This window comes from Arachis hypogaea, chromosome 15 (genome assembly GCF_003086295.3).
Source record: "Arachis hypogaea cultivar Tifrunner chromosome 15, arahy.Tifrunner.gnm2.J5K5, whole genome shotgun sequence".
NCBI lineage: Eukaryota > Viridiplantae > Streptophyta > Magnoliopsida > Fabales > Fabaceae > Arachis > Arachis hypogaea.
The window spans coordinates 138084784-138098096 of NC_092050.1; the positions used below are offsets into that span (position 1 = coordinate 138084784).

The 13313-nt window shown below is 43.2% G+C and overlaps 1 protein-coding gene across 1 annotated transcript; it reads left to right on the plus strand.

Moving 5' to 3' along the window:
- The first annotated feature begins 619 nt into the window (after positions 1-619).
- Positions 620-2008, plus strand: LOC140179361 (uncharacterized). The gene is made up of 2 exons (XM_072218218.1): positions 620-1392; positions 1519-2008. Exons 1-2 carry the CDS (start codon positions 620-622, stop codon positions 2006-2008), a joined length of 1263 nt encoding a protein of 420 aa, XP_072074319.1.
- Positions 2009-13313: the final 11305 nt, after the last annotated feature.

Sequence of the window (13313 nt, forward strand, 5' to 3'; positions counted from 1 at the left end):
TAGGGAGATTCACGAACTACACGCCACTTACGGCGCCCATAGTGGAAGTATATCAGCAAATTACAGACAAAGGAATCATGTCCAGACCTAGACCCCTGAAGGAGAGAACGGGAGGCAACAAAAACCTTTACTGCGATTACCATAAGGGATTTGGTCACAAAACACAAGACTGCTTCGACCTCAAAGATGCCTTGGAATAGGCCATCAGAGAGGGGAAACTGAGCGAATTCTCCCGGCTCATCAGGGAGCCAAGGAGATGAGAAAGAGAACATTTCAAGGAAGACCAAAACTGAACTGTCAAGCCAAGACAAGAACCCCCAAGGGATGCCAATAACCCCCCGACCTTTGTGGTTAATATTGTAGTCGGACGAGATAGTCCCCCCAAATCTAAGTCGGCAGCAAGAAAGGACACCCGGGTGCTCTCCATCTCGACGGATGCCCCACCACCAGCAAAAGGCTCCCCACGATATCGTTTGGCCCAGAGGACAAATGGTTCAAAGACCTCCCCGAAAACCCTTCCATGGTAGTCACAGCAATGGTCGGGACAGGATTAGTTAAGCGCATCCTAGTCGACACGGGAGCCGACTCAAATATCCTATTCAGAAACGTGTTCGACGCCATGGGACTCAAGGAATCCGACCTCAAAAATCACCAACACGGAGTCATGGGACTTGGTGATAACTACATCAAGCCCGACGGGACGATCTCTCTCCCAATCAGCCTAGGAACTGGCGACGCCAGGAAATTGGTTATGGCAGATTTTGTAGTCCTTAGAGACTCCACTGCCTATAAACTCATCCTAGGGAGGAAAACTATCAATGAATTCTCAGCTGTAATATGCACCAAGTTCCTAACAATGAAGTTCATAACGGACAAGGGAACGGTTGGTTCCATAAGGGGGGACCTAGAAACGGCAGTCGCCTGCGACAGCGCCAGTCTCTCCTTAAGAAAAGAGTCTAGAAAAGCAGCTAGTGTGTTCCTAGCAGATCTGGACGTGAGGATGGAGGATAAACCAAGACCTGAACCAGAAGGGGACATGGAAAAATTCCAAATAGGTAAGTCGGCAGACCAATTCACCTTCATTAATAGGAACCTACCCCATGAACTCAAGGGCCCCCTCATAGAAATCGTCAGGGCGAACAGCGTCCTCTTTGCATGGACCCCATCGGACATGCCGGGGTTAGACCCCGAGGTCATGTCTCACCGGCTAGCCATAAAGCCAGAGGCCAAATCGGTAGCCCAGCGGCAAAGAAAGATGTCACAAGAAAGAGCTGAAAAAGTCGCCAAGCAAACAGCGAGGCTACTAGAAGCAGGGTTCATCAAGGAGCTCGAATATTCAACATGGCTATCCAATGTTGTCCTAGTCAAGAAGGCCAGTGGGAAATGGAGGATGTGCGTAGACTACTCTGACCTAAACAAAGCATGCCCAAAAGACTCCTTTTCCCTCCCCAACATTGACACCCTGGTGGACTCAGTAGCGGGATATCGTTTCCTCAGTTTCATGGATGCCTATTCCAGCTACAACCAAATCCCGATGCATCGACCTGATGAGGACAAGACAGCCTTCATAACACCAGGAGGCACCTATTGCTATAAGGTAATGCCCTTTGGACTAAAGAATGCAGGGGCCACCTACCAAAGATTGATGAGCAGAGTCTTCCATGACCTCATCGGCAAGACGGTAGAAGTATATGTCGATGATATCCTGGTAAAAACAGCAAAGCCAAGAAAGTTGATAGACGACCTCCAGACCGTCTTCGAGGCATTAAGAAAATTCAAAATGCGACTCAACCCACTTAAATGCGCATTCGCTATGGAAGCAGAAAAATTTCTAGGGTTCATGATAACACAAAAAGGGGTAGAAGCCAACCCGGACAAATGTGAAGCCGTTCTCAAAATGACAAGCCTTGGGTGCATCAAAGATGTACAACGGCTAACTGGAAGCTCACGGCTCTATCCCGGTTCCTCGGAGCTTCGGCTGAGAAGGCCATCCCATTCTTCAACCTAATGAAGAAAGGAATCACCTTTGAATGGACCCAGGAGTGTGAAGAAGCATTTAACCATTTTATGAGGATACTCTCGGAACCTCCTGTACTCAGCAAGCTCAAAGAAGGTGAGCCCATGTACTTATACTTAGCTGTGACCATGCAAGCAATGGGCAGTCCTAGTCAGGGAGGAGGACAAGACCCAGCACCCAATATACTTCATCAGCAAAATACTTCAAGGAGCAGAGACGAGGTACACCAAATTGGAAAAGCTAGCCTACGCCCTGCTAATTTCATCAAGAAGGCTAAAACAATACTTCCAAGGGCACACGATCATCCTAAGAACCGACTAAGCCATCTGAAAAGTCCTCCAAAAATCTGACCTGGCAGGAAGAATGATGGCATGGGCAGTAGAACTATCCCAATATGATTTGTAGTACGAGCCAAGGCAAGCAATCAAAGCCCAAGCAATGGCAGACTTCCTCGTAGAAGTCACAGGAGAAACTCCCGACATACCGAGCACACGGTGAAAGCTCCACGTTGACGGAACATCCAACCAAACATTCGGAGGAGCCGGAATTATCCTCGAAAACTCGGCAGGAGTAGCCTTCGAACAATCCATCAAGTTCGAATTCCCAGTTTCAAACAACCAAGTCGAGTATGAAGCCTTGATAGGAGGGCTAATGCTAGCCAAGGAAGTCGGAGCGTCAAGGGTGGAAGTTAGCAGTGACTCCCAAGTCGTCACCTCCCAAGTAAACAGCAGCTACCAAGCCAGGGACGCACTGTTACAAAAATACTTGGAAAAAGTAAGAGAGAAAAACAATAAAATGACACTAAACTTAAAAATTTTTAGATAAAAATGAAGAAAACAACTAAGAACAACTTGAAGGTCAAGATGAACACGAAGAACAACTTGAAGATCAAGATGAACACCAAGAACAATTTTTTTTTTGAAAAATTTTTAATAACAAAATAAAAACCAATAACCTCTTAATTTACGAAAAAGCAAAAATAAAAACAAAAATAAAAATAAATAAACAAGCAAAAAGCAAATATTTACAATAACCAATAATAAGGCACACGTTTGCAATTCTCCGGCAACGGCGCCATTTTGAAAAGAGCGGAAGATTGATGGTTTAGAGGTTATAGTAAACTCTCGTTGCAAGTATAGTTACTAAACCAAACAATCAACCTTTCTTACAAAAGTTGTGGTTGTCATAAGTAACAAACTCCTTTTTAAAATTGATTACCGAGTATTTAAACCTCGGGTCGTCTTCTCAAGGAATTGCAGGGAGGTATGTTCTTATTATTGGTTATGCAATGTATGTTTTGGGGTTTTGGATCAAGGTAAAAAGTTAGTTGAATGACAAGAAAGATAAAATAATAATAATAAAAATAAACTCTTAGCCAGGTATGAGAAATTGGAAGTCCAGTCTTAATTATCCTTATCAATGATGATGAAAATTGAATCTTAATTCCACTTTGTTAACCCTTACTTAAAGTAAAGAAAAGTCAAGTGACTAATTAGTCTGATCTTCAAATCCTATTTATTTCCTAAGAAAATATTGGGATTATTGAAGTTCAATTCAATTGGCAAGATAACAATTATCAATTATCCTGTTGAATTGGATAGCTCCTGAGTTACTGATTTCTTAACCAAAACCAAAAGGGAAAAATCCAAATTATTTATATAAATAAAAGAAAGCAATCATAAGTCTGAAATACCTCAAAATATATTAAATAGAAAATCAATCTACACATAGAGAGTCATAAACAAAATTGAGAAAAGAAATAAAAGAACATTGAACCTGGGATTGAGAGTCACTCCTAAAACTAAGAGAAGTCCTAAATCCTAATCCTAAGAGAGAGGAGAGAACCTCTCTCTCTAAAAACTATATCTACTCCTAAAATTGTGAATGTGAAAGCCTGATGATGAATGGATGCATTCTCCCACTTTATAGCCTCTAATATGTATTTTCTGGGCCGCAAACTGGGTCAGAAACAGCCCAGAATTCGCTGGTTGCGAATTCAAACACGCTGATTTTCGTCACTGCGACGTGGCCGCATGGAGTACGCGGTCGCGTCGCCTAGCGTCAAGGCAACTATGGCATATTATATATCAAATCGAAGCCCTGGACGTTAGCTTTCCAACGCAACTGGAACTGCGTCGTTTGGACTTCTTTAGCTAAAGTTATAGCCGTTTGAGTGCAGAGAGGTCAGGCTGGACAGCTTAGCAATTTCTCCAACTTCTTGTATTCCTTCCACTTTTGCATGCTTCCTTTCCATCCTCTGAGCCATTCCTGCCCTGTAATCTCTGAAAACACTTAACACACATATCAAGGTATCTAATGGTAATAAGGGAGGACTAATATTTGGTAATTTAAAGCCAAAGAAGCATGTTTTCAATCAAGGCACATAATTAGGAAGGCAAATGTAAAACCATGCAAATAGTATGAATAAGTGGGTAAAGAGTTGATAAAAACCACTCAAATGAGCACAAGATAAACCATGAAATAGATGTTTATCAGATTTCTAGAAGGGCTAAGGATCAAACAGAAGTTCTCCTCAGTTGAGCACCCCCAAACCAACGGCCAAGTCGAAGCAGCCAACAAGGTCATCCTAAAAGGGCTAAAAAACCGACTTGAAGGAAAGAAAGGTTCATGGGCAGACAAACTAGCCTCAGTCTTATGGTCATACAGAACTACCCCCCCAATCGTCTACCGGTGAAACTCCCTTCCGACTTACATACCGGGGTCGACGCAGTCATCCCAGTCGAAGTCGGGGAACCGAGCCCGAGATTACTCCTCGGAGGAGGGAGTGAAGCAATCGAGAAAGACCTGGCCGACGAGACGAGGCAAATGGCACACCTGGCAGAAGCAGCAATAAAGCAAAGAATAGCCCTCATATACAACGGCAAAGTGTTGAAAAGGAGCCTAGGAGAAGGAGACATGGTCTTACGACATAATGACATAGGCCCGCCAACCCCAGGGGAGGGCAAGCTAGCCGCAAATTGGGAAGGACCTTACAGAGTAAAAGAAGTCCTTGGCAAAGGAGGCTATAAGCTAGAGAAGCTAGATGGAACCGAGGTGACGAGAACATGGAACATGGAAAACCTCAGGAGGTTCTACTCATAAGAAGGGGTGACTACACGACCTCAACCCCCCCTAAGTCTCACCTTTACGTTCTCCTTTTTATGAGTCATGGAGTCGTATTCATTATCTTTTAATATTTGTATCTACTATCTCTCACTTGATTATATATGTTATATCATTTTCTCATCTAACAAAATGATAAGTCTACTTTTTGCAAGCATCATATCGAAATAAAAAGCGCGACAAAAAACGGTCGACCCAACGGGAACCCGGGACTGATCACCCCGGGAACCGTAAAGGGACCAAAAGAGAACAAATCGGCTCAGGCAATAAATACCACAATAAATGGTAAAATAAAAGGCCGCGACGGCCCGAACAGAGAAAAATTAGAACGAGGCCACGACGGCCCGAATAAAGTCAGCAATATCCAAAGCATAAGCAAAAAGTGTTCAATACAACCAAAGGGTGCCCCATAATAGGCCCCAGAATAAAAGACAATTTACAAAACAAAAAACAATAAAGGTCGGGAAATAACCAAGCGTTCAAAGAATATCAACAATCTTCCCACCCTCCACAGTCTTCATCACACCAATTTGGGAGAGGTCAAGATCGAGAGCCAGCACAGCCACCTGCAGCTTTATCCCCTCCTCAGTCAGCTTAACGGCCTTGCGAGCTCCCTTTGCAAGATCCTTGTTCCTTTTCTTCAAAGCAGCCATCTCCTGAGAAGTAGCCTCTGCTGAGCTCTCTGATAACTTCAGCTTCTCCTCTAACTCCTCGACTCTTTTCTTCATAGCAGCGGTCTCACCCCGGGAGGCATTCAAGTCCTTCATCAAAGCCATATCCCGATCTACCAACCTGTTAATCTCCTTGGCATCAGCCTCAGCCCTTTTCTCCTGCTCGGACAGCTTGGACTTCAAAGACTCCTCCTGAGATCGCGAATCCGTCAAATCCTTCTGGGAGTTCCGAAGCTTTACCTCCATGGCATGATAGTTGCCCAAGATCGGCTCTACCTTCTTGGCAATAGCAGCGGCACGAAGAAGACTGCGATAGATCCACCTGGCCTGCCCGGAAAGGTCGGCCTCATTAAAAAATTCCTCGGTACCAGGGAGCAGTTGAGACTCAATAAAATCCCAGCAACAAAATTTTTCTCCATAACGGAGAGGGCCTTCCCAGCATCCCACTTTCTTTTCTTAGGGTTACCCACAACCTTTAGCTCATCATCACCAAAATCCTCTTCAAAAATCTCCGACTCCACACCAGCAGACCCGACAACCTTCTCAGGAAAAACGACGCCTTCTGGATGAGCCTGGTCGGCCCCGTCCACCTAACCACTGGCCTCCCCGGCTTCCCCGGTTTCCCTTTGCTCCTGACTCGTTGTAGGAGTCGTTGGGGTGTCATCTTCACCCTCCTCGTTCCCTGATGAGCGGATAATTTATACGCTTTTTGGCATTGTTTTTAGTACGTTTTTAGTAGGATCTAGTTACTTTGAGGGATGTTTTCATTAGTTTTTATGTTAAATTCACATTTCTGGACTTTACTATGAGTTTGTGTGTTTTTCTGTGATTTCAGGTATTTTCTGGCTGAAATTGAGGGACTTGAGCAGAAATCAGATTCAGAGGTTGAAAAAGGACTGCTGATGCTGTTGGATTCTGACCTCCCTGCACTCAAAGTGGATTTTCTGGAGTTACAGAACTCAAAATGGCGCGCTCCCAATTGCGTTGGAAAGTAGACATCCAGGGCTTTCCAGAAATATATAATAGTCCATACTTTGGCCAAGAATTGACGACGTAAACTGGCGTTCAACGCCAGCCTTCTGCCCAAATCTGGCGTCCAGCGCCAGAAAAGGATCCAAAACCAGAGTTGAACGCCCAAACTGGCACAGAAACTGGCGTTCAACTCCACAAATGGCCTCTGCACGTACAACACTCAGGCTCAGCCCAAACACACACCAAGTGGGCCCCGGAAGTGGATTTATTCATCAATTACTTACTCATGTAAACCCTAGTGACTAGTTTATTATAAATAGGACCTTTTACTAGTCTTTTTGACAATCTTTGGTCTCAGTTTTATTCCATTGTTCATCTTAGGAGACTATTGATCACGCTTTAGGGGGCTGGCCATCTCGGCCATGCCTGGACCTTAACTTATGTATTTTCATACGGTAGAGTTTCTACACTCCATAGATTAAGGTGTGGAGCTCTACTGTTCCTCAAAGATTAATGCAAAGTACTTTTGTTTTCTATTCAATTCATCTTATTTCGCTTCTAAGATATCCATTCGCACCCAAGAACATGATGAAGGTGATGATTATGTGTGACGCTTATCATCCTTCTCCCTTATGAACGCGTGCCTGACAAACACTTCTGTTCTACATGAATTAAGCTAGAATGAGTATCTCTTAGATCTCCTAACCAGAATCTTCGTGGCGTAAGCTAGAATGATGGCGGCATTCAAGAGAATCCGGAAGGTCTAAACCTTGTCTGTGGTATTCTGAGTAGGATTCAATGATTGAATGACTGTGACGAGCTTCAAACTCGCGATTGTTGGGCGTTAGTGACAGACGCAAAAGGAGGGTGAATCCTATTCCAGCATGATCGAGAACCGACAGATGAATAGCCGTGCCGTGACAGGGTGCGTGAGCATATGATTCACTGAGAGGAGGGGATGTAGCCACTGACAACGGTGATGCCCTCGCATAAAGCCAGCCATGGAAAGGAGTAAGACTGATTGGATGAAGATAGCAGGAAAGCAGAGGTTCAGAGGAACGAAAAGCATCTCCATTCGCTTATCTGAAATTCCTACCAATGATTTACATAAGTATCTCTATCCCTATTCTATTATTAAATTTCGAAAACTCCATTATCACTTTATATCTGCCTGACTGAGATTTACAAGGTGACCATAGCTTGCTTCATACCAACAATCTCCGTGGGATTCGACCCTTACTCACGTAAGGTATTACTTGGACGACCCAGTGCACTTGCTGGTTAGTTGTATCGAAGTTGTGACAATTATGAATTAAGATCAGAGCACCAAGTTGCTCACGTTGCCGGGGATTGTTTGAGCCTGGACATCACAATTTCGTGCACCATTCCCCTTGATTAGATTCATTAAATCGGCCAAGGTTTTTTTCCCGCCAGCCATGGAAACTGCGAATAAAGGAAAAACGGAAGCATCAGTAATAGAAAATTAAGAAATGGAAAGAGCTCGAAGGAAAGAAAACCGGCCAACATATGCCCGACCGGCCTCCCGGTCTCCCATCAACAAACGAGGATTAAGGTTCTTCTCACCAAAAATAGCCAAAAGTATGTCAGCTATGTTACGATCCTCCGGGCGCAACCCATCATAGGATACCTTTATAAGATAATCGTACCCCGTACCAAAACTCCAGTAGGTCGGGATCCGCCTAGCACCTTCGACCGAAAGCCAAAAAGGCTGATGACCTTCGACCGGCCTAACCTTGAAAAAGGTAGACTTGAAACCATGAAAAGAATCTTCAAAGAGGCCAAAGATTATTCACCCATGTTGGGCCCGGAAAGACATGTAACCCTTCTTAGCCTTCCCCTGGCTGGAAGGGTTCGTAAGAAGAAAAAGATAAAGAAAGACACTCACTGAGATTGGCAGCTCCAGGTACTCGCAAACCATCTCAAAACATCGGACGGAAGCCCAACTATTTGGATGAAGCTGTGAAGGCGCAACATCACAGTGATTCAACAAACTCATAACAAAAGGAGAAAAAGGCAGACGAAGCCCCAAGGTCATGAACATGGGCTCGTAAACCCACAACCAGTCGGCAACCCGAGGAGAACACAGGTTCTTATGGCAGACGCGCTCCCGGCCAGCAGGGACATAGACTTGGTAGAGCGCCTCCTCGGGACCCCCCCACACAAAAGTCCCGACTGACGTAGCTTTTGGAGCCCCTCCCTGGTGATCCTAGAAGGAGTATCCTTCACGTCGGGGGATACCCAGGCATAATGATCAACAAAGTCGGCCAAAGGACACTGAGCCCGACTCGACGAAGCAAGACGATCGGCCATACCTACAGGGGAACCACTCAAATTAACACGGGAATCCGGGAACCCTCAAAGTAGGAAACATGAAAAGAAAACCATAAATCACCCTCTAACCCCCTCATACAAACCCAGAAACGCAAGAAAAACACAAAAACCCAGTGGGGAAGGACCATAGAAACTTACCAGAAGAAGCGGAATCTGCAAAGAGCAAATGGAAAGAAGATGAAGCAACCAGGAAGAACAGAAAAGCTTGAAACAGTAGCCAAGAGCAAAAGCAGGAGCAGAAGTAGCAGCAGTATAAGAGAGTAAAATAGCGAGGGAAAAGAAAAGTGAGAGGAAGAAGAGATAACGAAATAAAAGCAAGGAAGAAAAGCGTAACCGCCGAGGAAGAACGCCAAAAGGCAGGGGAACATTTGCCTTTTCACCCAAAAAATTTCAAATCAACGAAATGATGGGCATTTAATGCTCAGCGCCAAAACCAAGAAAATAGCGCGAAGGTCGAGGCGACCACGCGTGAGGGACACAAAACGCCAGCAACGGGTTCCCGAAAAAGAAGAAAAAAATGCGCCATCTCGGCAAGTGAAGCAAACGCGCCCAGCCACGAGTCCCAGATCTCAAGGCTGACGCGTTGAGGGCACTGTTACGGACTGCCATAGTCCGGTCCAAGAGGTCGTCGGGTCGGGGAACCACCCCACTCAGGCCCGAAACCTTCGACAAAGGATTCTTACGGGTCGATCACCTACACCCGACCCGGCGTCCAGCCAGCTTGCCACCTCTAGCACGTCATCCTACGGGTCAGTACCCTCTGGGTCGGGGCTGGGTCGGTGCCCGACACCCCAACCCGGAGTACAGACGACCCGCATGCATGGAAGGTGACAGCTCACTCTCCACCAATGGGCCTGACCATTAATGGGCCCACCCAACATAGTATATAAGGGAAGAGGACAGCTCTCCCCCTAAGGTACGTTATTCCCCTACCTAATTCTGCCACCTTCAGTACGGACTCTGACTTGATCGTTGGAGTGTCCTTGCAGGTGGGCACCCCCTGCTCCGTCCACCCTCCGACGTTGCCAGCACACGCCTCCTCTCGCTCCACGCCCGCTCGGGACCATCCCTCTCTCCTCTCATCACCTACCGACAACCCGAGAACCCCAGGTAACGAACATATGTCTAGGACGTAAATCAGTGGTGGCAAGGCACTACAACTTCTAAAACGAAATACGTAAATATATATATATGAAGAATAACTTAACTAGGAGTCCTGGAAGAAAAGTAAACGAAACACCAACAGACAAGCGCATCATTCTCGATCGAGTCAACATAGAAAGGTAAATAAGATTGAACAGAAAAGATTATATATATATATATATATATATATATATATATATATATATATATATAAAAGATCAGAGTTCCAAAAATATAAATAACAAGTTCCAGGGCTTGACCTACGAAGCTAAGGTCGGTCGAAGTATATAAATACATATATATACATCCCAAAAGTATCCTGAAACACAAGACAACAGCTGTTTTCTCCAAGTCAGCCTCTAAGAGGGATAAAGTAAAATATATACAAGGTAGAAAATCTATTTATAATATATAGAAACAAAATATAAACTATAAGTCCCAAAAAGAGTTATTCACTTCCAAAGAGTCTCCAGAATGTTCAATAAGGTGCCTCCTGATCTGCATTTGAAAATAGCAATATATGTATGAAATGAGAATCGGGGGTTCTCACCATGGTAAAAGTGCCCATATAGGTAATATATAAGGTCTCAAAAAAGCTAGAAGCATTCCTAGAATTCTGACACTCAGATTTAAACTTAAAGGAATAACTAAACCAAAAATTTGGTAACTGTCTAAGGTTCTCAAGTTCTGAATTTAATCCTAACTCTACAATTCACTTTTAGTCTCATTAAACTCTAGCCCTACAATTCACTTTCTGTCTCTTTCAACTCTCCGAAACACCGGTGGAACAACCCTCGTCGCACCTCCACCACACGAGGGATCTCTCAGTTGCAAACACATACAAAACAGACAAGGACAACACAAGTATAGATAGCAGTGATAGCAAGTAGAACAAGTAGCAGATAAGCAGAGATAAAGCAATTAAGCAAACCAAAATAATGCACACTCAAGTAAAACATATAAATGCACATGATGTATGCCTATCCTACTTGCCGTGAGCTCACGTATTGGTAACTTTGCCAGAACCCGACATACCTAGTAGCTAATCCGGATATCATCTCTTTAACATGCCTCCACACTCTTGGGATATAGTGTCGGTCACACTCTCGGGATATAGTGCCCGCCACACTCATGGGATATAGTGTCCGTCGTATTTTTTGAGATAAAATATTCCCACACTCTTGGGATATAGCGCCCGCCACACTCTTGGAATATAGTGCTCGATCGCCACAATCATGGGATATAGTTTCCGACACATTTTCCAGGATAAAGTGCTCCCACATTCTTGGGATATAGCACCCGCCATGCTCTTGGATATAGTGTCCGACACACTCATGGGGTATAGTGCCCGACACACTTTACAACAGAGAGAAAATGATGCAACAAAACAAAACAGTGCATACATTCGCACTTCACATTCATAATCATTGTCTTCATAATTGCTTTCAATCATTCTTCTTCCTCATTTCTTACTCGAAGCAAGTAGATAACACCACTACATCTTACCCGATCTCATATATCTCAATCAATCTCATCATATCTCATTCAAAGTTCATAGTTAACTCAGTTCTTCTTATTCTTCTTTCTCTTAACCAACCTCACCATCAAACACCTCTCGACTCAGCCATATTTTATTACTATTATCATTATCTTTATTATTTACTTCTTATTCAACATTACCAATGCCTCATTAATTCAATTAACACTTTACAAAACCCTCCCAAGTATCTCCTCAACTTATTTAACAGACTCATCCCCATTCTAAGACTTAAATACTCACTAACAGACCTTAAACAAGTGTAAAAGAGGTTTGAAAAGATAGAGGACTGACTTAACATTCAAAAATCTCATTTTTGGCCAAAACAGGGGGCTCGCGTATGCGAGACTATGTCCGCGTACGCAAAATTGCAAAACAGAAGGAAGTGCTCGCGTCGCGTGTGTACTCTCACGTACGCGAGTTTTCAAAATTGAGTTTCGCGTACGCAGGCCTTGCCCTGTGTACGCTAGATTACAAAACAGTGAGCATAGCTCGCGTCGTGCGTGAAAGTTGTGTACGCGACACTCCATTTTGCTCCAAAAGCTGTTAAGGCATTAAAAATCAGTTTTATACATCTAATTTTCGACGTTCATAACTTTCTCTACAAAACTTCAATTTTCACAAACTTTAAACTGTTTTGAAGCTCTTGAGATTATCTTTAATTTGAATCAAATTTCTTTCAAATTCAAAACTCGAGGCTCAAGTTATGATCTGTTGAAGTTCGTTAAAAATCTATTTTTATCAAAAGAGTTCAAAATCTCTATTTTCCAAACTTGCAATTTCAAAACCAAAGTTCACACCTTAAAACAACTTCAAATACACTCAAAACAATTCCCTTACCATTTTATTCCTTCCACAACTTTCCAAGCATCATCAAGACTCATGTCCAAGGTTGCGAGAACCGAACCGGTCTTTGAACTGTACAAGTGACTGGTTCAATGATTCAATGATCCAACCGGAGTCGAACCGTAGTTGAACTGGTTTAATTAAATATACATTGAAATTATATAAAATTCAATATATAATTTACCAAATTTTCCTTGTTCCCCCGGTCCTGTTCCTCCAAAGGCTTCCTTTTTACTAAATTAATTGGCTAAGCTACATGCACAACTAAAGTTTCATGTTTTATTTTAATTAAAGTTTTAAAATCAGATCAACAGATACTATGGTGAAAAGAAAACTACATATCTAATTGAAATAAAGTTCTCACGTTTCTACAGTAACTTGAAATCCAAAAAGAACAAGAATATATAACTGATAATACATTAGATCCAAATATGACATGCTTAATCAGAACTAGTTAAAATATCAACACTCTATAATAGCATGAGTTTGAGAAGTTTGAAAAAATTGCTGACTAAACTAATATAACAACCTTATTTATGATGTTTAAGTATTATGTTAATTTTCCAAAGATCCACTATGTGTTATGACATGTCTTTTTTATTTGTGAAATTTTAAACAGCATCTATGCTTTGTAGAAACATAACACCTATGA

Coding starts and splice junctions, on each gene's coding strand:
- LOC140179361 (XM_072218218.1), top strand. CDS start 620: ATGGGACTCAAGGAATCCGACCTCAAAAATCACCAACACGGAGTCATG. Junction 1,393..1,518: donor GCCAGTGGGAAATGGAGGAT/GTGCGTAGACTA, acceptor TGCCTATTCCAG/CTACAACCAAATCCCGATGC.